Raw genomic sequence first — 24,841 nt, forward strand, 5'->3', positions numbered from 1 at the left:
CTCAGAAAATTTAAATGTGTACAGCACTGCTCTGATAAACTACTGTGTGTATACTTACTATCAGTGTGGTGTGTCTTCAGTAATCAAGTGCATTTACTCACACAGGCTTATACTTGAAATTTGACTCGAATCTGATCATCTAGAACTAAAATATAGCATCTAATTACTTTGCACTGTTAGATTTGGCAACACTTCATGATCTTATCTTCTAATGTGAACTTTATAACCTCATATAGCTAAAATATTTTATCTAATAAAGGGCATTATCACTTCAGACAAGGGACACTGTACTGTTTATTTTAAAGCTTTTTGGAGGTCAGACAGTGACACAACTTATAACCAGTCAGAACATTTAATACACAGTGGTCATGTCCAGCTCAGTGCACAGTTAATTATCTGAATAAATTTAAGTACAAGAGGAGCTCAACAAAGCTGTTTCACTGCAGTGTTTCCAACATTTTGTCATTTACTTTTATTTACTATTTATTTCACTAATGGTGAGGATAGAATCCTATTAAAGATCTGCCTCTGTTTAGAGCTTTTTAATTAGTGTTTGTCTTCCCTTTTATCAGCTGTCATCAGATCTTCTACACATAACAACAACAGCTCCACAGCTGTCTGTGAAAGTGGAATCATAAGATATGGTCCCCTGTTCGCACTGATCTAATTTGGACACAAATTACTCAAGCTCTACTGTTTTATGTCATGAATTAAACTGAATTCATTGAATGTTGGTCAACAGCTCAGATCAATAACAGTGTAAGTTTGCACAGCTGTTTAGAGTCACAACAAAGGCCCGAACAAATGTTAATTAATCTTTTCCTGATCCCTAACTGAAACTGCTTCTGTTTCAGCTCTTTGTCTGGGGACTGTTATGGTTCACTCTGACTGCCCTCATACTGTTGTTCTTTTCATCCAAAGCTCTACTAATCCTCTGTACACTCCCTCCTGAGCCCCAAACAGCAAACAGACACCATCCACAGTGTGCTGGTGAAGCAGTTAGCTTTTAAAGGGACATATAAGTTGCTCAGGAGCTTGTCAAAGAGGCTAAAAGTCGAGCTTAAGAAGGCTACGGCAGATAATGTGGACCTGTACCTGCTACGTGTGTAAAGAGTCCACTGTTTGCGCTAAGCTCACCATTTTTAGTCACTGTGGGCTTGCTCACTGCAATATTAAGTCCTGAACAGAAACAGCACACTCATGGCTACAATTAGAGAAACCCCAAAACTTATCAATAGAAGTAGATGATAAACAAATCAACACCAGCAGCAGGCTAATTAGAGGTTTAAATTACCTATATATTCTGCATTGATTTTGTTTATTGATTTATTAGATTTTGTCTAGATGGCTCCCAGTACCAACAGTGTTACAGTGCATATGAACAAAATGGAGGTATCATGTCTAACCAGTTCCTCTGAGCAGCAGGTACACAGCAGAGATGGTGAGGGCAGAGGCGGTGTAGGTGAACACTGCATTAAAAACAGTGTTTGTCCTGATTTGTTCTCGCAGCATCCTCTGAGTCTCCTCCAGATGGCTCACCATTGCCTCTGACTGCAACTGGACCCCTTTCTCTGCTCTCTGAAACTGCTGCTGCCCAGCCTGCTTTTCAACATGAGGCCTGGTTTCCAGCAGCCGTCTCACTGACAACAGTTCACTCTCAACTCTGCCGAGTCCTTGCTCCAGCTGTCCTAGTTGTGGAGAAAGAGACTCCAGAAGGGATGCGGTCCTTTGGCTGCCGGTATGGAGGTCTTTTAATGCTGAAAGAGGCACAGAGGGTGAGTTTGCAGTTGGACTTCCTTTCTCCTGAAGGAAGGCATTCTTCTGAGTAAAGGCATCATTCAGAGCAAGCCTGAGGCTGTCGATGAGTGATCGCAGCTCCTCCTGCTGGGAGCGATGGTTTCCAGCGTGGACTTTGAGGGCTTCCTGCAGGCTCTGTGGACCTTTTTGAGCCTCCAGCAGCAGATTTTTAAGCTCCTGCATGACAGAAGGCAAGGGATAAATATGGTCACTTATTGCAATATTGGTCAAAAAAAGTAGATAAAGTTTCCACATGACTGAACACATTGAGTCTAAATCAACCTGCCAGATATCGACATTTAGAGGCACAGTACCACTGCTCACCTGCAGACGGACACGGTTGACATATGTTGACCCTATAACTCCAATCAGAGCTCCGAGCACTGAGCCAATGATGGACCAGTTCTTTGTGCGTTCCGCTCTAGTCCTCTCCTTTTCGTGACTCTCTCTGACGGCCGCTGAAAACAAGGCAAACTTCTCCCTCTCTGATCCTTCTGCATTCTCATACGCTGTCCGCAGGCGGCGCTCCTCCTACAGTCAGGAGAAGGAGCATGACTGCATCACTACTTACTGGCAGTTGGTGTGCTAGCACATTAAACCTATGTGTACTTTTAGTTAGCTCTCAGCTAACCTGCAGCAGTTTGTGCTCCAGCGTGGCCAGCTCCAGGTAGTGAGCCTCCTCCCGGGAGACTCTGTCCAGCCGGTCTCTGACCTCCTTCAGTCTGCCCTGCATGGCCTCTAGGCTTAAGTGAGTCTCACGCACTATTCCTCTGGCTACCATGAGTGCTGCTTCAGCCTAGAAAACATTAACATGCAGTTTAATTCTTCTAAAAAATAGAAATCTTGGTTAGTTTTTGAAGTGCTAATTCAACTATACTTGAACCCTATGATGTTTCTTACAGTCCACTGACCTCTGTGACCTTTGTCTGAGCCTCACGGATCTCGTTCAGCCCCACAAACTCCTCGTACCTCTCCCACCAGTAGTTGACTGTGGCAGTGGCTGTCTGAGCTGACTTCTGACCCCACTGCCTCCCCAACTCACCTGCATGCTGTAGAGAAGATATAAAGAGGTTCAGATTGTTTTTGCTCTTTACTAAGTAAATCAGTTTTACCCAACATATTAGCAGTGATGTAAGTTTTCTGCACCTGTAAGACAGTCACAGCACGCTCCTTCACCACCTCAGCTCCACTCTTGCCATCAGGAGGGGAAGGGTTAGTAGGTGGGGGTGGGCCAGGTGGTTGGTGAGCACTGTAGTATCTGAGAGGAGTGATGTGGCTAGGCATCGAGAGGCGGGCCAGACAGCAGGAGCCATGAGTCCAGAGATACACTTGAGCTCCTCTGTGCCTTAATACAGTAATATAATGTCAATGATCATCGTCGTTGCTGCATGTTTGTGTAGAATTGTGGAGTGAATACCTCATGGAGATGAGAAGAAGTCACAAATGCAGCTTAGAAACAGTCACTGTCGGTGCTGCTATAGAGGCAACACTGGAAAAGGCATTAAGGCAGATTTATACTCTCTATAATGCAGATTGTTTAAATTGTGAGCTCTTCAAATTTTAATAAGACTGTTCATCTAAGTGTCCACTGCATTCCAATTATCAAGTTGAATATAGGTTATATAAGTTGAATGTGATTAGAAATACATTAAATAGCTACAGACGACTTCTCCAGTTACATTTAACTGCTGCTAAATATACAACAACATTAGCATAGTCTTTCCACATGAACAATTTTCAACACATCTTGTTTTTCCTATGTTTCCTATTTCCTCACAAGGTTAGTTGGTTCATTCCTACCTGCTAGTTGTTAGCTCCACGTTGCTAACATGACTAAATGGCTAAATCTCTTAGGGTAAACAGGTCAGGGAAATCCTGAGTCACTCCTACACAAAGACCAAAATACCTGCTTCCTTCGGTGATGTCAGAGCATTAGGGTTACACGGGCTAAAGTTTGTTTTGGCTAGATAATCATCATCATGAAGTCAAATGAGCAGCTGTCAGACTGTAGCATTTTGTTCAGGCATACAACGGTCATTCTACTTCCGGTTCAGACTTCTCTAGGGGGTCCTAACAGTGCGGATTAGAGAGACAAGCGGCTACAGTCGTTACAGATATACGTTTATTTCTTTAGCGCGCACTATTCTAACCAATTTAAAGATGTCTGGCAGAGAAGGTAAGAGTTTAAAAATTGCATTTATGACAAAATATTGTGTTTTCACAATGTGATAAAACCCAGTATGGCGTGTTTTTCTGAGTGGATTAGCTAGCTGTTGCTAACATCTGCTAAACGGAGCGCGACACTCCTTCGCCAAACTACAGTAAATATCTGCCACAATAAAGAATTCTTAGTTGTCGGGAAAATTGCACCCATGATAGGCCAGATCTGTAGGTGTTCGACGAACGACAGTGATTAGGAGACATTCGGCATGTAAATTAACTGCATACACACAAAACCTCATACAATATATTAAATAATGTCTGTTTCTTAACGAGAGGTCGTAAGCTCTAATAACAAAAAATGTGTATACAATATTTCTACATTTATTTCCGCAGGAGGCAAGAAAAAGCCACTGAAAGCGCCCAAGAAACAGAACAAGGACATCGATGACGTGAGTGTGCATTACATATGACGATGAGTATTTCTTGACTAAATAAACGTTTAAAATACTGACATAAATCCTCTTTCTTATTTAACTGAGCCTTATATGACGTCTTCAAGTGCATCTGCTAAAAACAGATTAAAGGTTATTTTGACAACACATGAATTTTAGAATTGCCTAAACTGCGAAGAAACATGTCACAAATGTGTGTTTAGTGAACCGTGTGTGTGTTTCTGCATGCTTGCAGGATGATGCTGCCTTCAAGCAGAAGCAGAAGGAAGATCAGAAGGCCCTGGAGGCGTTGAAGGCGAAAGCGTCTGGAAAAGGACCTCTAAGTAAGAAAAATAACCTGACCCCAAAAGAAAATTGTATTTAGATATGAAAGAAAATATTCACAGAACATGATGTGCATAGAAAGACAACTGGCGTTATTGTAAAGGGCTTAGCTCACCCCATTACTGAATATATATCTGGATGCTGTCATTCATCCAGGTTATTATCATTTGTCATTACTGAATATGCTTACATGTTGCATTCAGTTTACAGTAGAGATTCTGTGCTATAATTTTACACTTCCTAACCACTAGTACTGGGTTGAACCTCCTTTTGGTTCCTGAGCTACTTTAATTCTTGGTGATGCAGGTGTAGAGTCAACAAGGTGCTGGAAACGATCCTCAGTGCTTGTTGACATAATAGTATCACAGTTGGCTGCACATCTGTGTTGTCAGTCTCCCATTCCTCCACATTCCAAAAGGTGTTCTGTTGGACTTAGATCTGGTGATGGTGGACGTCATGTGGGGACACTGAGATCACTGTCAGGTTTTAGATTATATGGGTTTTGTGTCAGTAGAAGTTGCCATTAGAAGATGATGATTAGAAGATGAGGTTATAAATGGATGTACATGCACAGATGGGCTGTGGCCTTTAAATCATGCTCAGCTATTTCTAAGGAGGCTAAAGACTCAGTGTGAGTTTTCTGCCTCGAAGTTTGGACGATGTGTGCATGTTCTCTCTCTCTAAGCTTTACTTGGACTTGTTATGTACACTGCCATTGACAGCATTGACTGTTATTTTGTTTCTTTTCTTTCCTGCAGGCAGTGGCGGCATTAAGAAATCTGGAAAGAAGTAAAATGTGACTGTGATGTCCCTGGCTTTGTCTCCTGCGCCTCGCTACTGACAGGCCCCAGTTTTTGTTCTGTTAAATATGAACCCATTACCCAGTTTGTCCAGGTGTGAAAAAACACAGGAAATGAATTTGATTACAAGAAAATCTGCTGAAAATCATAGCTCCCAGATGATGTTAAATTAGAGGTTAACACTGTGATTTCACTCAGTCATACACATTGACCAAAATAAAAAAACAAGCTTCATTGTATTTTGTTGTGTTCTCATATGAAACTTTATCAGAAACATGAACCTTTGGTTCTTTTGTTTCATCTGAGTTTTGTTTTATTGTAAAGAGTCAGATACTAATAAAGTTTTTGTAATTACTCGTTTGGGTTCTTCAATCAACAAAACCTATTGAGCTTCTGTTTAACATTGCTATAAACCCTCAGCCAGGCTTCACTGTAAGGCTTGAAATTAATTTAAAATAGGACATAGTATCAAGATAATACACATAACTCTGAACAGTCCAGCTCTGATATTTGTCTTTATTTATACACCTGTAGTTGCCCAATAAGCTTGTTTGCAGCTGAAAGTACAACTATGGAGTTGACACTTTTCACTGCCTGCATCATGGAGGGAAGTGGAAGGACAAGCTGTTAGCTTCAGTCAGCAGGTTCAATTCATATTGGTGAGGGATTGGCAGTCAGTGATGAGCAACAATATGACGGAGCATGAGGTTCAGCAACAGTCCAGCCGAGGCATCTCTGGTTCTGTTGGTTTATTTTTTTTTGGACTATGTCTATTTTTTATTGCTTTTCTTCTGAGCTTTCACACCTTCTGTGGGAACACACACACACACAGAGATACTCAGGAAGGAAGAGTCAAACACATGATAACCTATAAAATGACAGAAACTAGCTGCTGTAGAAGGACAATATGTTCAAAGAAATCTTAATATATTAATTTAACAACTCAACATCCTCACAGTTTTCATCACTGATCTGCATGTGACTAATAAATGTGTCAGTGTAAATCTGCTTTACCATCAGGCTCATCTTTGGTTTTGGATTTCAGCTCCACCTCCACTGGATAGTGATCGCTCACTTTCAAAGCCTGGGAAATGAATAGATACAGGTGATGAGACATTTGATTTTAGCACTACATCCATTAATTATTAATTAGCATTCCTTTTGCTTTATTAAATAATGACAGAGTTTGGCTGGATTTTGTTGTTTCGATGTTTTTGGGCTTGTTAATCCCAGGACTGTACTCTAGCTCCACTTTCAGGCAATAGAATAGTAACCTCAGTGTAATAGTAAATTCATACTTTAGTGACTTTACAACCACATGTCTAAACTGAGGTCCGATTTAGAGTCCTAAGAAGATTTAATTTCAGACATTAGGAATAAAAACCCCAACAGACCTGCTCGTTAGTGAGTTTAAATGCCGCCTGGAAGTTGAAGGGTTTGGCAGAGTTTGGTACGACGGCCTGCAGCATGTCGTCTTCATAGACCACGATCCTGAACACACATATATCATTTTTATTGTAATTATATCACAGTTTATGTCACTTTAAACCCTCAGATCTCAAAGTAGTTTTTTGCAATGTCAAAATTTTTCCTCCCAGGTGTTAGCAATAGTGAAAAAAAAATCAAAATGTAAAAACATTTGCATTTCACGGTCTCTAAAATCCAGTTTGTCATTTCAGACAAACAAATTGGCTTCCTTGTTGTGCTTAGGAGTGCAGAAGGGGTAAAATTTAGACACAAAATACATAATTAACACGGAGGTTTGGATGACATATTACAATAAAGCTTACATTTTGTTATGATCACATGATGACCACATCAAATGATGCATTCAAGGATCAACAGTGAGTAATTTTTACTGGTGCACCTGAGGGTTACAGTGAACTCCTGCTGCTGTTGCAATTATAAATACAACAAAAGCAAAAAAAATTTAGCACAATTTATAACATTTCTGTCTGATCTTTGCATCACCTGTCGTATGTGTGGTTGTTTTTAGTGCTCACTGTGGTGTCAACATCATCTCCAATCAGCCAGTGGAAGTTCTTGTCGCTACGGATACGGATGGTCTTCATGTCACTCTTGGAAACATATGAACCGTCTGCATTGAAGTCGCCAAGGATCATCACGTTCTGCAGCACATGAAGGTTGATGGGTTCTACATCATTTATGACATTTAGCTATTTGAGACATTTGTCCAGCATCAACCCTTCAGCTCAGAGGGTTTCTGTGTTACATCGTTGTGTCCTTACATCTGTCTTCCACTTCTTCGTCACATGCTGGAAGACGTCATAGAGTTCATCCAGCTCCTTCTCTGAGTCCTCTGGTTTGGTGTGAACAGGGATTATCACCAGGTCCTCCAGTACTGTTGTGGACACACACCAACACACACTCATTTTTACATTCAAATAAGTCCAGCAGAAGGACTGTCATATGATCTCTTACCTGTGTTGTGACACCTAAATCTGAGGATGTATGGATCTCTGGCAAAAACGTCTCCTTCTCCACTCGACACATCATCAAACTGATAGGTGTCCACCAAGTCCACCATATCATCCCTAAACACACACACACACTGCAGTCTTCAAAAACCGATAGAATCTTTACATCACGCTGCTGCTGGCGAACGCTCACCTGTACAAGAACATGAACTGCTCCTTGTAGTCAGCTCGGCCCAGACGACTGCTGATTTTCAGAGAGTACCTCTGTTTGCTGTTGGATCTGAGCAGACACATGAGACACACCATTTTACCACACATACATCAAAATTTAAACTATTTATAAACTACAAAGAACGTGTTAAACATGCTCAGACCAACGCTGAGCACTTACAAGCTTTAAAGGGACAAGGATCCGACTTCTTGAAAAGAAAAGGAGCAAGAAAAGAGGAGGAAGAGGAGAAGCAGGATGAGAAGGTCAGAAGCAAAGTTTGCACTTACTTGTTAAGTGCTTCCATGAAGGTGTTGACAGACTTTCCACTGGCATCCACCACCTCCAGGATCACAATGATGTCATATCGAGACACAATCTGGGACACAGTGAGACACCACAGTCACAGGTCATGTAGACTAAAAATCTCTATGTCTTATCAAAATAGAATAATTGATCAATGTAATTGTTTTTAATTATAGGTGTCTAAAGATGGTTTCCATTAAATAACACATTTATTCTCGTAAAAAATACAACACACTTTAAGTACTTGTGTAGCAAACTTCATGCATGTCAGTGTAAAATAATGTAGGGCTGCTTTGAGGAGTTGGCCACACCCATTTACCAGACCAATACAGTGGGTGGACATTTTCAGTTTTTGAAAAGTGGGACAGGAGGCTCGTATGAGAGCAGCGAGGACGGTTACATATCATTTCAGGCATGTATGCTCATGGACACAGGTCTACAATTGTTACCTTAATCAGGATCTTGAGAACATCTGGATCAGACACTTTGTTTTTCCCAAACTTCTGGATGTTAAATGAAGCAACCTTCATGGTGGCTGCAGGGGAAGAAAACACGGAAAGGAAAATATTTTAATGACTGTATTTTGTTTAAACATGCACAGACATGTTACAAGCTGTCACTTCTCTCTCTCTCTGTTAACAGTAGTTTTTAAAATCAGTTTGCCTAAGGTCTATGAAAGAACCTATAAAGTACACACTGCAAATAAAGAGAACATGTTTTTTGTGGGTGTAAATACACACTATAAAATATTGTCTGCACTGAGTCGGCACTTAAAACAGCAGGTGTCTGTTTCACCTTCCTCAAGCATTAGAAATATTTCAACTACAGTATAAGTACAAGACGAATTTTAATTTCTGTTGTTATATTTTGTTTTCTTCAAACAGATGAATAATTATATGTTGTTAGAAGAAACGGCACAGGAAACCACTGGTTAACATGTTATGTAAACAATCACTTTTAGTCCATATTTGAACAAAATTACAGTCATGAATAAAGCAGCTCTTTAATTAACATTTACATTAAACAGCATAAAATATTAGTTGTTCTCATCGGTCGCTTAGAACGACTCAGTGAACACCTACTGTATATCTGAAGGTCTTCACACCGAGACAGGTGAGGGTGGAGTGTTTGTTCACTGTGGTCTGACAGGTGACTAATCTCTAAGCAACATCTAACTCTCTGGTGGGGGTGGGTTTGTGTGCCTGTGTGTGTGTGCGCAGTGGAACTTGTCCAACTTGTTTGGATTTGTGCTGGTGCTCAGACGGGTGAGGTCAGCTCTGCAACTGGGATCAGATGACACTGTTGTCTTGGTGAGGTTAAGCATGATCAGCACCGTCCAATAAAACTAGCGTGTGATGTCTGTCTGAAGAGTAACTCTGAAGCTCAGTGGTGCTCAGTCAACCACGCCTCCTCACTACGATCAAACTTTCAGTCTGCTCCTGCTCATTTGAGTCGCTCTGAGAATGTTCCTAAATTACTTTTAGGCTAAGAGTCCTTACTGAGATAGGCTAAGATAAGAGCTGTCTGAGAGGATTCTCTTCATGAATACAGCCCTTTGTTAACCAAGAATGGGCAAAAAGGGAGGAACAGGAGTGGTGCTGAGCTGCACTGCCTACTGATGACCACTTGAGGCTGGTTTCAAAAGTAAGTTGGGTCCTATAAAACTCCATGTTAAAGCATCCAAACAAGCTTGTTTACAGACTGGTGGATAATTTTCCACAGCTGAACAAAGGAGAATGTTTGCATAATGTACAATTAAGCTACTGCTAAGCTGGCAATGACTGAAACCTTCCATACCAGGTTTCAAAAGCACTCCGGGGGACATCACAGATGTTTCTGAGGGTCTAAGGGTTTGACTTTTGGAGCCAGCCTTAAGTGGCCATAACTGACTGCATTTTGAGACTAAAAGTTAAACTGAGGCTTATACTTTCTAATCAACATGAGACGCTGCATGTAACACTCCTATAGCTTATTAGTATATTATTTTATTTTGTATAACACTATGGAGGATTTGGAGGGTCCTCCTACAGTCTGATCAAAACGCTATTGTCTGCTACAACTGTTCTCAAACATGTTATCATCAATTACCTAGCATGTTAGCTTCCAGCTAGCAGTAATGGAGCCAGGTCATCCCTGTCAGGCATCCCTCCTCGTCTTTCAGCTCTCGCCAGATGGTGAAGTGTATTTGCTGTTCAGCCATGACTTTGAGGAAAATGTTGTAGTCTTGTTTAGATCCTTTCAACCCGAACCCCAAAAAGTCCATGGGCCAGACGAGATGTCGGTAACAATAACATATCTCAATTGAGGCTGTAGGCCTGACAATGGCCAAGATGCTAACCCTAGCTCTGCATCAGGGTCAGGGTTAGGGGTAGGTTCAAAACTAGGGTTAGGGTTACAGCTAGGGTTAGGGTTAGGGTTGGAGTTGGGAAGGTCACAGAGTTGTGGTTCAAACTTTATTACATTGGGCTCACTGAGACCATTACGGAAATGTGTCACTTGAGGCCAGGGCCGGCCCAAGCCTTTATGGGGCCCTAAGTCTAATTTCACCTTGGCATCAGATACTTCATCATCCTATAGGCTGCACTGTGTGTAATACACACTACTGGAGGGAGACACAGAGACAGAAGATTTGTGTTTTGATGGTACCTTATATTACGGACTTTGCAGATAAACAACATACACATGAAACAAAGAATCCGAATGGCCATTTCAAGTACTTATCAATGTCAACATTACATGGTTACAATCGACGTGATGTGCAATAATGTTATTCATTCAACTTCCCAAATTCTCCCAATGTTCATATGCCACACAGCGGCATGAAAGGGGCAGTGTGGAAGTTGTCTGTGTGGAAATTGTGTGGAGAGGGACGTGGCAGAAGTAATGCAGGGGGGCAAAAGTTTGTGTAGGCTACAGGGGCCTCCTACCAGCCTATTGGAAAGGGGACTCCTCAGGCTTGAGGTGGAAAAGTCTTCTTCCATCTTGAGTTGAGATGAATGAATTGAGTCCAGGCTCTAGGCCTCATCAGCAGCTTGCCATCAAAACCTGGCCTGGATGAGACACAGGGCCAGGGTTTCAGTTAGTGTGCACACAAATAACAGTAATTACTAGCTGCATTAAATACATTTCCCAATTCAATATCAAGAATCAAGAATCTTTATTGTCATAATGCAAGGCACATTTCAATTTTGTTTAGCAGCTCCTGGCTTAAGGCACACAGGTAGACACATGGAATGAAAAAAGGCAAAGTAGGCCTTTATCTAAATAAATATAAAATATAATAAAGAATAAAAGCAGTAAAACTAACAGTGCACTTTTTTAAAGTGACCAGTATGAATATATTTCAGCATATTAGTGTTCAAAAGCACAGTCTGTGTACAGACTTATTGCTCAGTCTATGGGTGAATAAATATGATATATAACGTCAAAATCACATACGATATTAATCAATATACATAACCAAAACTGTTAGCGTATATATATATTATTTTACAAAAGGCATTAAAACAATTCTGTAATGCACGGTGCTAATATAGGACAACAACAACAACAACTCCAATCAATTTGCATTGATAAAGTTTTGGTCAAGTTGTATGTAACATTCAAAGAGTAACAGGACATTACTGGAGTTATGGACACTTCATTTAAGTTTTTATTTGAGAAACAAAGCTTAAAAGCCCATGCTAACCGGCCCATTCAAATCAATAGGTCCGGCTAGGCTAGCGGTAGCATTACAATAGCTTGCGGCTAACAAGTCAATGCAAAACAAATGAAGCGGCTAATGCTAACGTTAGCTTTGCACAAACAAACACTCACCGATTCCGCTCCGTAGTTGAACACAAAGCTCCTTTCGCTCAATAGTACAATCGCGGTGGAGGCTCCTACAAGTCAACATTCAGTACATTTAATAAAAAGCGCTGTCAGCCAATATTAAGCGAAGCGAAAACTTTTAAACATACCTGAAGCAAACTTTTCTATACGTGCCGGTGGGGGTTTGAGGTTTGACTAATACTGCTGGTCAATTGGCTCGACGCGGTCACGTGACTATGTTGTAATTGGCCTCCGCTTACGCCTTGGGCCGGGCCTGCTTGAGGCTCTACGCCTAACAATGGCCGCGAACCTAACCCAATCTGCATTAGGGTCATGGATAGGGTTACAACTAGGGTTAGGGTTAGGTTCAAAACTAGGGTTAGGGTTAGGGTTTACAGTTAGGAGTAGTGGTTCGAAGTTTATTACATTCAGCTCACTGAGACCATTACGGAAATGTCTCACTTGAGGCTAGATCTGCATTAGGGTTATGTTCAAAACTAGGTTGAAGGTTAGGGTTACAGTTTGGAAGGTCGCAGAGTTGTGGTTCAATGTTTGATGCATTCGGCTCACTGAGACCATTACGGAAATGTCTCACTTGAGGCTCCAGTGTCCTCTGTATTTGTACAATAGAGCTTGAATGAAAGCTCAGAATGTCCTCTATCATACCAAACATAATATCATTGAAATATGTCCTTAACATGGGCCAATACCATGATATGCATCAGTGCCAGAAATGCAATTTATTTTCATCAGGGGAGGGTAACTTTAACAGCTGATAACAATCATTTAGCTGTGACCTTAATGGGGTTATCATTTCAAAATGTTGACTACAGACTTTTTAAGAAGTATAAGCAACCTTTGCCACCTCGGGTGGAACCAACATCTGCAGCGGCCGCTGAGAGGACTCTACGCCAGACGTAAGACAACAAATAAAGAGAGACAAGGAAACCCTTGTTGACTTCACAATAAAAGCTCCTGCTGTAACTGCCAGGGACAAAACATTCTTCAGGCAATGTGATTGGTTGAGAGCAAACTTAGTAGGCTGGACAGAGACAGAGTGAAAAAAAAGCAGGTAAAACAAGTGTCCCGTCAACCCTTGCAATGATTTCTTGCTGTGTGTGTGGAACCGGTGGAACGGGTTGAATGTTTTCATCACAGAGTCAGATGAAAAGACTTTTAAGGTCTCATGTTTTTTTAAAAAAAGCATGCTGATGTGACCACAGAAGAAGACGCACAATCACCAGTAAAACATAAGAGGAGTGACCACTCACACAGCCTGCTTACATATCTGGGCCTTGCTTTGGTCATATCAGCACAATCTTATTTACATTTACAGATTTTCGTCTCCAAAAATAGTTTCTACACCGATTTACCTGCATCATTTGCAAATAACGCAGAAAGACTCATAGTTTCTTCTGCTTAAAGTCCTAACAGGATGTGCAACTAACTGATTCACATTCCGTTTTTTCCTGATATCTCATAGGATCCTGTTTCAACAAGAGATTCCCTTTATCATCCACACAAACCACAGACAGGGAGGAGCTGTTGATCCAGGAATTCCTATCTTGTCCCAACCATCGCTTCATAATGTGTGTTTGTGGATGATTTCAGGATTCATGGAGCCAACACACAAAAACTGCAATTCCTTGAGTGCCCACATGAGGGAGTCTGAGTCCTTGCAGGATGCAGACTGCAAAGCGGTGGTAACATGAGATGTTTTCACTTCCTGTTCATGTCACCAGCTGCTCCTGTTGCCTAGCAACCCTGACAGTATAGCAGCTGATGCTCCTTTTAAAACTGGTGTACAAAGGATCACGGGACAGGATGGGTTGTAAAGGAGCCAACAAAACTGCAATGCTAAATACAATTACAACTAGTTGTATAAAAATCTATCCTTGTACAGTTATCATGAAAGACGAATATATCTTTTGAGGTTTATTTCTGCTGTAAAGTGGGACGTTTTAATGAGGAGAATGACCTCCTCTTAGAACAAGGCCTTTTATAGTTCATCCTTTATCTTAATGACCAGCACTTTGCCCTCTTTTAGCAGCCAGACACTGTATATACTGTAACTTATACACAGAAGACCAGCAAGATAGAACTCATCATGGTTTGTTTTTGTGCTCCTCCCATGAAAGGTGTGTTGTAGTGTCCAACCGGTGTGACCAGAGTTACTATTTTATCACTTGATTGCTTTTTAAACTCATTCTGTTATCCTCACATCATCAATCAGGAGTCACTCACTGAGATTCACAGAAAAGAGAATTTAAAAAGGATGAAATGTAGCACAGAAAATTGTATAGACCACATAAGAGATTTGTTTCCATACAGTACGCATCTATTAGAGAATTTAGGGTCTGTTTCTCCAAATGAAATTTAGATTAGTTTGGTACATGTTTATTGGAATGACATTGGAGTGGGCTGCGTGAACACATTTTGATAAACATTCCATCATGGGGTGTTTTGTTTTTAGTCTTTTCAAAGATAGATTCCATGGTACTTGATTTCTGATTTAATATGAATATTCTGGATTTCTTTTAGTCAATTATACTAACAGTTCACATTTCCTTCATCTTGATGACCAGCGCAACTTGCTGGTCCTGAAGCGTTGTGCAACTGATGTTTACCTTTAAAACATGTTGTGTTATCTGCTCGTTGCCTAGCCCAGACTTTAAAGAATGATTTTTACCAAAACATTTATCATGGAATTCATCAGGTTGATTGCTTTCTGTGCATATGCTATAGCCATAAATATTGATCAACAACAACCTCCGCCCATCAATGTTCATGATATGAATGGATCAATGACCAGATCTATTTGCTGTATGGGATATTTGCATTGAAGATTTTGGAAGGATGGTGACCCCTGCTGATCTTCACGTGCCATGGCTAAAATAAACTTTAGATTTAAATACAGCATCTTTAACCTAAGAATCTATTTATTTACCTACTACTAAATATACCTGAGTTTAAAAGTATAATATATTGATTTCTATAGTTTTGGATGTTGTGGTTGTGAGCAAATGAGGCAACAAAGGAAAACATCAGTAGTATCTTTATTACAAAAACATACATACTGATGTTAAAACAATGTTTATTTTTGTAACATGTCATATAAAATATACTTAATATGAATATTTTTTAGAGCAGACTAAGTGCACTGTTACATTTCTGAATGGATTAGCTGGTGATGTTACAAAGTAAGCTATAAATCAGTATCTCTGCTTAGTAAGGCAATTAAGAACAAGAGAAAAGGACAAGAGTAACAAACTACACTGACAGAAAGAACTTCATACATTATGGATCTGCCTCTGACACAGATTTTCTGACAAAGCTCCACCTCTTACTTGTCTGAGACTAACCAGGAAGCTACACTCTACCAGGAAGTAACATAAACATACACCCACCCTGAGAGAGACAGAGAGAGAGACGGCAACAATCTGTATCAGATTCAAAACTTGCCCAGAGGTAGAAAACCAGAGCAAAGAACACTAAAGGTATTGTTTCTTTAACCTGCTGCTCACTGCGTTTACAAACTGGGGGCCGAAGGAGTAAAACAGTGAAAGATTATCTGCTGACATTCTGTCTGTGCCTGGTGTGTTTTCAGCAGTGATGATGGCTTACCAGTCTGAGGAGGATCTCTCCTGTCCTATCTGCCAGGACATCTTTAAAGAGCCTGTGGTTCTGTCCTGCAGCCACAGCTTCTGTCGAGACTGTCTGCTGAGGTGGTGGAGAGGACAACCTGTGCCGGAGTGCCCTGTTTGTAAGAGGAGATCCTCAAGGAGCGACCCACCTCGTAACCTTGCCTTGAAGAACCTGTGTGAGGCGTTTGCACTGGAGAGGGATCAGCGGGTGTTAGCCGGGTGTGAGCCGGTCTGCAGCTTACATTCTGAGAAGCTCAAACTCTTCTGTCTGGACCATCAGAGGCCTGTGTGCCTTATCTGCAGAGACTCTAAAGCACACAACAACCACAAGTTCAGACCCATCCATGAATTTGCGCAGGAACACAAAAATGAGCTCCAGAAATCCCTGAAAAGCCTCCAGGAGAAACTGACTCTCTTTGAACATGTTAGAGGGAACTTTGAGCAGACAGCAGAACATATTCAGGTTCAAGCCCGACACACAGAGAGGCAGATTAAGGAGCAGTTTAAGAAGCTTCACCAGTTTCTAAAAGAGGAAGAAGAGGCCAGGCTCTCTGCTCTGAGGGAGGAGGAGGAGCAGAAGAGTTCGAGGATAAGGGTGAAGCTGGAGGCTCTCAGCAAAGAGATAGCAGCTCTTTCAGACACAGTCAGAGCCACAAAGGAAGAGCTGAGCACCGACAACATCTCATTCCTGCACAGCTACAAGTCTGCAGTGGAAAGAGTGCAGCAGCGCCCTCTGCTGGATGATCCACAGCTGCTTCCAGGAGCTCTGATAGATGTGGCCAAACATCTGGGCAACCTGACCTTCAACATCTGGAACAAGATGAAGGAGATGGTCTCCTACACTCCTGTGGTTCTGGATCCAAACACTGCTAACCCAGAATTTATCCTGTCTGACGATCTGACCAGCGTCAGTCATGGAGAGAGACAGAAGTTTCCAGAAAACCCAGAGAGGACCGACTACCACCGCTCTGTCCGTGGCTGGGAGAGCATCAACTCAGGAACTCACACCTGGGAAGTAGAAGTCGGCGACAACATTGCCTGGTTTGTCGGTGTGGCAGCAGAATCGTTTCAGAAGAAAGGCCGTGTGAAGTCTGGATTCTGGCAGATAGAGTTCTTCAATGGTAAATACAGCACACGCGTGATGGGAGATCCAGCTGTGGCTCTCAGAGTGAAGAAGAAGCTGAGGGGGATCCGAGTTCATCTGGATTATAATAGAGGGAAGCTGTCCTTCTCTGATCCTGACACTAACACACACATACAGGCCTTCACACACATATTCACTGACAGGCTGTTTCCATGCATGGGAACGTTAGACGAACTCCCGCTGAAGATATTACAAGACAAAGTGTCAGTAACAAGAGAATAACTGCAGCATCACTTCCTGTGTGGTCTGTTGGCTCTGCATAGTGCAGGTTGCTGTCATTTCACCAAGTGACCACCAGAGGACGCCCTAAACTTGATGGATCTCTTTGTTTTCTGCTCCTTTTTTTAATCTGATTTGAAAACATGATTTATGACAAGTTCAGAACTAAACAGCTTTTTGGATGCTTGAACGTATTTGAATGCTTTTCACTTATGTGGTCACAGCTCTTAATAAAAGATGTAAATACGTCACACTCAGATGTTCAAGTGATCAGTGTTTAATATTCATCTTCGTCTTTGACTTTTAAGACCACATGTGATATTCTGGATTTGCTAACACACACAGTCGTGCGTATAAACACCACACATGTTATTCTTTCTTATCTTAATCAGAAAATTTGCAGAGAAATGAACCGCGTCACAGAAAATGGAAGAATTCAACTTTAACATTGACATTTAACAGAACAAATATCAGTCAAAATAACAATTCTTTGTGTTATTAGTTTAATATTGAGTTACTGCAACATGACAAATATAATGGAATAATAATAATAAATAATAATAAATAACATATTTGAGGGGGAAAATTAGCAAAATAAGCAAATTAGAGATGTTTAGTCAAAGTTTCATTTCCTGTGTGTGTGTGTGTGTGTGTGTGTGAGCGAGAGAGAGAGAGAGAGAGACATTTAGTCACTGACTCTTCTTCAGTCAGATAAGAAGTCTGTTCATCAAAAGAAGGAAATCCCATCCTTTCATTGCAGCTTTAAAACCTCAGAAGACTGGTGAGTAAAGTCTTTCAGCATTTAACTTAACTTAAATAACAAGATACATTATTTAATGTTTGCAGTGACAGATTTTTATTTTTAATGAAACTAGAGAAATGGTCTAAAAGAAAAACAAAACAAAACTAAATGAATCTGTAATCGGGATTGTTGTTTGTGAATGAAGGTTTTTTTGTGTTTTTAATGTCTTTTAATGTATTTCTTTAGAAAGTCAGCATTGTATGAAAGTTTGCTACAAACACTCCTTACACAAAGACCTGACACAATAAGCAGAGTCACTGTTTAATTACCTTCATCTGACGAGTTTGTGGAACTTATGCTTGATTATTGTTTAATGTGACAACATGTCACTTTTTCTATTTATGTCTAATATTAATGCACATAATGTCATGTTTCTTCAACTCATTATGAACATTTAAAAAGCCTTCTCACCAGAGTGGATCAATACTGCTACAGCCATCATGTTTAAATAAGTACATGAGAGTTTATTTCATGTTTAAATAAACCGTCATGTACTGGAATCAGATTTAAAACAACCTTTTTCAGCACCATCTTCTTTCAGTGATTGAACCATGGGAGGTTATAATGGGCTGGTGATTCTGGTGGGCGTGGCCTTGCTACTAATGTCCGGCCATTGTGAGGAGAGCTGCAGAGGAACGGACGGCCGTGCAGGAGAGGCGGGAGCGGCGGGCAGAGACGGGTGGCCTGGAGTGAAGGGAGAAAAAGGAGAGCCAGGTAACAGCTTCCTCAGTCTAACAGAATGGTTCATGCTCAGCAGCAGCACAGAGAGGAGGTGGTGAGCACAGTATGAAGCACTTCAGAGATTTGAAACCAGGGACCCACAACATGTTTTTCACCCGATTGTCCTCAGCTGTGTTGGCTGATGGTCTCCTGGACGAAGGCGCCCTGCTGAGGCTGAAGGGAGAGATGGGCAGCCGGGGATTTCAAGGGGAGGTGGGTCCTAAAGGTTATCGTGGAGATGTGGGAGCATCAGGTAACCCTGGCATCCCTGGTCAGCCCGGCCCACCAGGGAAGAGCACTGGCCACGGTAATAACAAATTCTGCATATCCTGTCATACACAAGCTCCTTTCATCCAAATACAACTCCGTCACTGCCAGAGTGGGATCAACAATAACTTATTACGTGTGTGTGTGTGTGTGTGTGTGCTTCCAGGACAACACTCTTCTCAGCAGGAAGCCTATTCAGCCTTCTCAGTGATCAGGACAGTTAAGAGTTATCCTGACTACAACCAGGTTCAGTGTGACGTCTCATTTATACAAACTGAATGTTTGAAGTCAATACTTTTGTTTTTCTTGGTCCCTCAGACAAATAGAAACCTTAATGTTGTCCCTCCATTGATCCTCCTGGGACTGAAGTGGAGTGTGACTACATAAAAAATAAAGAATAATACATAACAAAGAAGATTTTGTGTTAAAAATGGGACCCAGGTGGTCTTTGCAGCCACATTTTAGATTTAACATGGGGCACAATTAACGAGATCAAGTGTCCATAATGTGATGAGATGGCTGTGAGAATGTGGCTAATTCTTGTTATCTTTATTGATTGTGTTTGTGTGTGTCAGGTTGTAACTAACTGGAATGTTCTGGTGAACAATCCAAAAGACTTCAACAATGCAACAGGCTACTTCACCTGCAGGGTGGCCGGTGTTTACTACTTCACCTTCCACTGTGCAGCCAAGGTAACACACAGCTGTCTGCTGAGAGCAAAACCACCATCAGTTCAATGATGACTCTGCATGATGGTTGTGCGTCTGTGTGTGTGTGTGTGTGTGTGTGTGTGTAGGTCAGTATCTGCCTGCGGATTTCCAGTGAAGCACTGGACAACAGCCTGGGATTCTGTGATTACAGCAGGAACTCTGATCAGGTCACTTTTTACTTTTTAAACGTGTTTGCTTGTGGTTACCGTGGTAACAGATGTTGCTCTTATCAGTCAAAGTCATTGTGAAAGCCCATGTCTCTACAGCAATGTTTAACACATGAACGGTTCTCTCTCTGCTTGTTATTATTACTTTTAGAATCCATATTCTGCCTTCTCATTATTACAGTGCTTGGTTAATATTTAATATTTGGTTATTTTCCTGTAGACATCAGGATATGAACACTCCAGGAACTTCCTGTTCCATATAGGGTGCTGTGTTTGTTTCTGCCATGAAGCCCTGATTGGCTCTGCTTTGTGTTTCAGGTGCTGTCCGGCGGTGTGGTCTTACAGCTGACAGTTGGACAGAGGGTGTGGCTCGAGTCCTTTAAGGACCAGCAGCCGGCTGGTGCTACTAGAGATCAGCAAGAGAAACAGATCATCTTTAACGGCTTCCTGCTTTTCTCAAATCCAGAATAAAGTTCAGTCAGCGTCGTCACTGCAGCGAGGAGTCGGAGGCGTCACAGTTTAGCATCTTAAACTCAGAGATTTTGCTGAAGAAGTTTGTCTCTGACATGCTTCTTTCATATAAACACTGAATGTTACCTGTGTAATAAAAGGATTTCATACACTTTCTCGCAGTCACTGACTTATTTGTTGCCCTTCCATTTTCATGTCATCATTGATCATTTTATAAGATTAGAAAATCAATCTTTGCAGATGCTGACTGGTCCGTTAGAGTTACACAGACTACTGGATTGAAGTTAGTTTGAGTTTATTTGGTGAGGTAAACATATTTCACCTGATTTAAACAAATCATTGATCGTTTCAGCCTGGCCAACATTGATAAATCATTGGTTTTGTTGATGCATAAACATTACATCTGTGTCAGTGTCAGCTGTGTCTTTTGTTTTGACTTACTGTTGTAACAGCTATTTTTGAGTTTGTTTGTTATTGTCTTAATTAAAGTTAAAATGCATTTGGACCATATTTAACCCATAAATCAAAAGATGAATGTTACTCAAAGTGACTCATGTCATAATTGGGTGTTTGCTGGTGTTAGCTGGGCTCCAGTCTCTTAAACTCATCGTCAAACACATAAGGCAAGGCAAGGGGTGTGTGTGTGTGTGTGTGTGTGACAACAAAGCCCAACAATGGATCATCTCTGTCCCGCTGGTTCCTGCTGAAGATATAAACAGTAAAAAGAAGCAAATGTTGTCCAAACAGGACAAAGTCATCAAACCTGGTCTGTTTTCAGCAGTGGAATAATCCACAGTTGGTTCAGTATAATGATCATAATGACTTCAAATTAATTGTAATGAAGGAACATTTGTATTGTCAGTATCATGTTCAGCTTCCTGAACATGGATCAGTGTTGACATGAAGCACCTTTTGCTCTCAGAGACCTCCCAGAAATGCAGAAGTACATTCTGACTCTCAGAGAATCACTTGTGACGTGAACACTGCTGAGTCTTTGCTTCTTGTCAGACGGCTGCAGGATTCCGCTTCAGTTCAGTTTGCTTCTAGCTCAGTTTTGATTTTTCTGACGGTCCTCAGGTGAGTTTATACATTTATCTTTATGTTTTTATTGAAGAAAGCTTTCAGTTAACTCACGTTGTCTCTCTCTGGTAAGCTGATTTAAAAACAGACTTTTAGCACTCTTCCTTCACACTCCCTACACTTCTTCCTTTCCTGCTTTTGTCCCTCTTTCTGTCTTTCCCCCCTTTTTATCGCTTTCACTCCTCTCTACTTAACTCCCGTTTTCCTCTTACCTCCCTTTCTCCTGTATTTTTACCTCCTTTCATTCTGTCTTCCTCTTAGTCCAGTTCTATTCTATATTCCCACCTCTCATTTCTTTTAATTTCTCCATTCATCCTTTCCTTCCTTTGTTTCCTCTCCTTCTCGCCTCCTCAGGGTCTCCATGATGCTTCATCATTGGTTCCTTGTGATCGGAGTCCTGCTCTCACTGACCACACCCTCCCTGGTTGCCATGGAGACCTGTCCAGCAACAGGGATGCCTGGGATGCCAGGTGTGTGTGTGTGTGTGTGTTTGCACCACTTGTTGTGTGTGTGCTTAATTTGTTTATGAATATAAACACACTCAGGTATTCCTGGACTTCCTGGAAGAGATGGGCGTGATGGGGAGAAAGGACAGAAAGGGGAGCCAGGTAACCAACAGACACACTCATGACTTGTGTTGTCCCTAAAGTTTCAAATTTTAAATAATTACATTACTGTAACGTAACTAAATAATACCTAACACTGCTGATTTCAGGAGCCAAGCTGATCGGTAGTCTGGGCCCACGGAGTGGAGAGAAGGGGGAACCAGGCCTGAGAGGCTTCCCTGGTAAACGTGGTCAGGGTGGAGACCCTGGAAAACCAGGAACTCCAGGATTAGCTGGACCTCCAGGAGAACCAGGAGAACATGGGTATGGATGTAAAACCAAAACTTTTCAAGACTGTTACAGTGTTACAGTGTGTCGTCTCTGTGGCTGCAGTACCTTGGGAGACCACCAGCGGGCGGCGTTCAGTGTCGCCAGAGGAACTAACGACTACCCAGACAAAGCCAGCGTCATTCGGTTCACCAACGTCATCACCAACATCAACGATGACTACAACACGAACACAGGACACTTCAGGTGAGGAAGAAGAGGTGGGACATCAGGTCTCTTGGTTGGTTTCAGGTCTATGGGGAGTGACTTTTTTCAGCCCCTAGAGGCCATGGGGGGAACTGCTGTTTTTGGCACGCCAGCATGGGCTTCTGCTCAGCTCGAGAAGTCCTCCTCTCGGAACCCTGCACAAGTATCCATTAAACTCCACCCAAATGTTAAAGAGATGCTTCAGCCCGAAAGCCGTGGACCAAAGAGGAAGTCTTTAGTCACATCTAATAAAAAACGTGTGTGTCTGATCAATAACTTGGGCGTCGTGCTGTAGGTGCCGGGTTCCAGGAACGTACTACTTTGTGTACCACGCCTCGCTGGAGGACCGACTCTGTGTGCTGCTGAAGCTCGACAACACACTGCTGACATCGTTCTGTGATCATCGGCGCCAGAGGAGACAGGTACCAACAAGGAAACAAAGCCACAGGGTTAAATCACATCCCTGACAATAAATGAATGCATCTCCATTAACTTTGGACCTGCTCTGTTTCCAGGTGACCTCAGGCGGCTTGGCCATCTACCTGTCCAGGGATCAGGAGGTTTGGCTGGAAACCAAAGACTACAGAGGGATGAGAGGAAAGCCGAGCGGTTACAGCATCTTCTCCGGCTTCCTGCTGCAACCTCACTGACCTGCAGAGCCACAAAGAGCTTCACAGCCTGACAACTGAGACTTGATTGATAAAATTAAAGCCTTCCCTTCCTTCATGTGGGTCGTTTCACCTTTTATATTGATCATTTGTCATTATGTCACATTTCAATTCACAGTTAAATTGTTGTCAAATTTGTCTAATTAAAATGTGGTCAAATGAAACTGACTCTTTACCAATTCCTGTTTTTGGCTGGTGACCTTTGACCTTGTACATGTAAAAGTTACATTTATCTACACAACTTCTAAACTGAAAATAATAGCGTAAATTATGACGCCATACATTCCGTGCATGTGGACATGTGTGCGGAACATGTATGTTCTCCACAACACAACAAGCACACAATATGTCTCAGCGTTGAGCATGTATGTGTGTTGTTCTGTTGGGTCCATAGAGGCCAAATTACTGTTATCCATACATCATCCATGAAAAAAATGTAATTTTGGTTGGGAGGTCTTGGCTTTCTTACATGTGAGCGTTTTTGCCACATTTGTAGAAAGTCCATTAAAACGTATCTTCTGTTTTTACCAGTAAGAATGACCGATCAATGATCTTTTATTTATCAACACACAACTCCTCCACCATCCAAACATTATTCTTATGTGCAGCAAGATGTATTGATCATGTATTTGTAGATAATAATCACTCTCTAATACATTATAATGGATGCCTCCTTTGCAATGAAGGCAACTTAAACCCAGCGGAAGGAAAATGTAGACTGAAACACTGAAAACTGCCATAATGACCATGAACAGGTGAGTAAATTAACTGTATATTGATGATGTCAAACAATACAAAACTGAAAACAGCTGATCTACCAGGCTGCAGCACAAACGATGAAGGTGATGGAGGTGATGAAGAGTCCGTCTCATGTTTTCTGGAACACAAAAATAAACAAACAGAAAGAGGATCTGAGAACCAGAGAAAATGACAACCTGGCATATGTGACAGGATGTAATAATCAGAAATAAACTGAATTAAATATTTTGTGGAACAGATACTGAGGACAGGAGCCTCAGCAGCACGCTGCCTGGAAACACTGGCTGTGTTTGAAGAGGAAGTCGACAGAAAAACAGAACAAAATGTTAATATGGTTTTAATCAGAGGCATTCCATCATGCTTCATCATCACTTTTCCATCAGGTGGAGTTTCTCCTGACTTCATGTTCAGCTCTTTCACTTCCTCTGATGGGAAGTGCGAACATCAACATGAAAGAGGGTGCTGCTTTCACACCACTGCATTTTTCCCCCACATCATTTTAAAGTCAATATGGCATATGGCATAAATGGTCACTCTCAGGGTTGATAATGAGTTCACTTCAGTCCTGCACATGTACATGTGATGAATAATGGTAAACTGTTGGATAAAACAGACTCGAGACCTTCAGAGAATGAAGACATGTTTAAACTGTAAAGCCTCTGGGACTGAGGATGAGAAACAGCCCAGCTCTTACCATATTTATTTTACATTTTCTATTTTAAAAAAAATGTTATTTTATCTATGCACTTTTTAATATTTAGTTTATCACTATTTTTATTTTGAGAAATTTGGTTTAATGTATCTTCATAGCAA

At 41.4% G+C, this 24,841-nt stretch overlaps 6 protein-coding genes across 9 annotated transcripts; 4 read left to right on the forward strand and 2 right to left on the reverse strand.

The window, feature by feature from the left end:
• Positions 1–274: 274 nt before the first annotated feature.
• On the reverse strand, positions 275–3,840 carry ccdc51 (coiled-coil domain containing 51). Of its 2 annotated transcripts, none has more exons than XM_028406315.1 (7): positions 3,704–3,840; positions 3,215–3,286; positions 2,944–3,142; positions 2,709–2,846; positions 2,429–2,593; positions 2,122–2,328; positions 275–1,974 (listed from the first exon to the last, which is right to left on the reverse strand). In XM_028406315.1, the coding sequence occupies exons 2-7, from the start codon at positions 3,217–3,219 to the stop codon at positions 1,402–1,404; spliced, it is 1,287 nt and encodes a 428-aa protein (XP_028262116.1). In that variant the 5' UTR covers positions 3,220–3,286; positions 3,704–3,840; the 3' UTR covers positions 275–1,401. The 2 variants fall into 2 exon arrangements, with proteins under 2 accessions (XP_028262116.1, XP_028262117.1); XM_028406316.1 differs by having other exon boundaries at positions 3,598–3,753.
• tma7 (translation machinery associated 7 homolog) lies at positions 3,816–5,893 on the forward strand. The gene is made up of 4 exons (XM_028406318.1): positions 3,816–3,973; positions 4,354–4,409; positions 4,648–4,735; positions 5,495–5,893. Exons 1-4 carry the CDS (start codon positions 3,958–3,960, stop codon positions 5,527–5,529), a joined length of 195 nt encoding a protein of 64 aa, XP_028262119.1. The 5' UTR covers positions 3,816–3,957; the 3' UTR covers positions 5,530–5,893.
• Positions 5,894–6,038: 145 nt separating this feature from the next.
• On the reverse strand, positions 6,039–9,670 carry dnase1l4.1 (deoxyribonuclease 1 like 4, tandem duplicate 1). Its single transcript, XM_028406317.1, has 10 exons — positions 9,571–9,670; positions 8,938–9,023; positions 8,473–8,561; positions 8,168–8,254; positions 7,979–8,091; positions 7,786–7,898; positions 7,508–7,665; positions 6,931–7,027; positions 6,551–6,620; positions 6,039–6,344 (listed from the first exon to the last, which is right to left on the reverse strand). The coding sequence occupies exons 2-10, from the start codon at positions 9,016–9,018 to the stop codon at positions 6,307–6,309; spliced, it is 846 nt and encodes a 281-aa protein (XP_028262118.1). The 5' UTR covers positions 9,019–9,023; positions 9,571–9,670; the 3' UTR covers positions 6,039–6,306.
• A 6,012-nt stretch (positions 9,671–15,682) lies between these two features.
• LOC114435609 (nuclear factor 7, ovary-like) lies at positions 15,683–17,486 on the forward strand. 2 transcript variants are annotated; one of them, XM_028405422.1, is made up of 2 exons: positions 15,683–15,795; positions 15,906–17,484. In XM_028405422.1, exon 2 carries the CDS (start codon positions 15,911–15,913, stop codon positions 17,306–17,308), a length of 1,398 nt encoding a protein of 465 aa, XP_028261223.1. In that variant the 5' UTR covers positions 15,683–15,795; positions 15,906–15,910; the 3' UTR covers positions 17,309–17,484. The 2 variants fall into 2 exon arrangements, with proteins under 2 accessions (XP_028261223.1, XP_028261224.1); XM_028405423.1 differs by having other exon boundaries at positions 15,707–15,795; positions 15,909–17,486.
• A 485-nt stretch (positions 17,487–17,971) lies between these two features.
• Positions 17,972–20,596, forward strand: c1qa (complement component 1, q subcomponent, A chain). Of its 2 annotated transcripts, none has more exons than XM_028405424.1 (7): positions 17,972–18,086; positions 18,649–18,821; positions 18,958–19,134; positions 19,261–19,340; positions 19,670–19,786; positions 19,891–19,971; positions 20,290–20,596. In XM_028405424.1, the coding sequence occupies exons 2-7, from the start codon at positions 18,659–18,661 to the stop codon at positions 20,440–20,442; spliced, it is 771 nt and encodes a 256-aa protein (XP_028261225.1). In that variant the 5' UTR covers positions 17,972–18,086; positions 18,649–18,658; the 3' UTR covers positions 20,443–20,596. The 2 variants fall into 2 exon arrangements, with proteins under 2 accessions (XP_028261225.1, XP_028261226.1); XM_028405425.1 differs by having other exon boundaries at positions 17,979–18,086; positions 18,633–18,821.
• Positions 20,597–21,375: 779 nt separating this feature from the next.
• c1qc (complement component 1, q subcomponent, C chain) lies at positions 21,376–23,424 on the forward strand. Its single transcript, XM_028405427.1, has 7 exons — positions 21,376–21,519; positions 21,877–21,992; positions 22,068–22,130; positions 22,238–22,391; positions 22,461–22,601; positions 22,897–23,023; positions 23,117–23,424. The coding sequence occupies exons 2-7, from the start codon at positions 21,884–21,886 to the stop codon at positions 23,249–23,251; spliced, it is 729 nt and encodes a 242-aa protein (XP_028261228.1). The 5' UTR covers positions 21,376–21,519; positions 21,877–21,883; the 3' UTR covers positions 23,252–23,424.
• Positions 23,425–24,841: the final 1,417 nt, after the last annotated feature.

The sequence above is a fragment of the Parambassis ranga genome, chromosome 5 (genome assembly GCF_900634625.1).
Source record: "Parambassis ranga chromosome 5, fParRan2.1, whole genome shotgun sequence".
NCBI lineage: Eukaryota > Metazoa > Chordata > Actinopteri > Ambassidae > Parambassis > Parambassis ranga.

What these genes read in the sequence shown, in the direction of transcription:
- tma7 (XM_028406318.1), top strand. An exon ending in AGAACAAGGACATCGATGAC is followed by an intron (nt 4,410 to 4,647) that starts GTGAGTGTGCAT and finishes GCATGCTTGCAG; the next exon opens with GATGATGCTGCCTTCAAGCA. An exon ending in GTCTGGAAAAGGACCTCTAA is followed by an intron (nt 4,736 to 5,494) that starts GTAAGAAAAATA and finishes TCTTTCCTGCAG; the next exon opens with GCAGTGGCGGCATTAAGAAA.
- LOC114435609 (XM_028405422.1), top strand. Translation starts at nt 15,911, where the DNA reads ATGATGGCTTACCAGTCTGAGGAGGATCTCTCCTGTCCTATCTGCCAG.
- c1qc (XM_028405427.1), top strand. Translation starts at nt 21,884, where the DNA reads ATGATGCTTCATCATTGGTTCCTTGTGATCGGAGTCCTGCTCTCACTG. An exon ending in GGAGAACCAGGAGAACATGG is followed by an intron (nt 22,392 to 22,460) that starts GTATGGATGTAA and finishes CTGTGGCTGCAG; the next exon opens with TACCTTGGGAGACCACCAGC. An exon ending in ATCGGCGCCAGAGGAGACAG is followed by an intron (nt 23,024 to 23,116) that starts GTACCAACAAGG and finishes CTCTGTTTCCAG; the next exon opens with GTGACCTCAGGCGGCTTGGC.
- dnase1l4.1 (XM_028406317.1), bottom strand. Translation starts at nt 9,018, where the DNA reads ATGAAGGTTGCTTCATTTAACATCCAGAAGTTTGGGAAAAACAAAGTG. An exon ending in TTCATGGAAGCACTTAACAA is followed by an intron (nt 8,255 to 8,472) that starts GTAAGTGCAAAC and finishes GTGTCTGCTCAG; the next exon opens with ATCCAACAGCAAACAGAGGT. An exon ending in ATTTAGGTGTCACAACACAG is followed by an intron (nt 7,899 to 7,978) that starts GTAAGAGATCAT and finishes TGTCCACAACAG; the next exon opens with TACTGGAGGACCTGGTGATA.
- c1qa (XM_028405424.1), top strand. Translation starts at nt 18,659, where the DNA reads ATGGGAGGTTATAATGGGCTGGTGATTCTGGTGGGCGTGGCCTTGCTA. An exon ending in AGGGAAGAGCACTGGCCACG is followed by an intron (nt 19,135 to 19,260) that starts GTAATAACAAAT and finishes GTGTGCTTCCAG; the next exon opens with GACAACACTCTTCTCAGCAG. An exon ending in ACAGCAGGAACTCTGATCAG is followed by an intron (nt 19,972 to 20,289) that starts GTCACTTTTTAC and finishes TTTGTGTTTCAG; the next exon opens with GTGCTGTCCGGCGGTGTGGT.
- ccdc51 (XM_028406315.1), bottom strand. An exon ending in CTCAGACAAAGGTCACAGAG is followed by an intron (nt 2,594 to 2,708) that starts GTCAGTGGACTG and finishes AATGTTTTCTAG; the next exon opens with GCTGAAGCAGCACTCATGGT. An exon ending in TCAACCGTGTCCGTCTGCAG is followed by an intron (nt 1,975 to 2,121) that starts GTGAGCAGTGGT and finishes TCTGTCATGCAG; the next exon opens with GAGCTTAAAAATCTGCTGCT.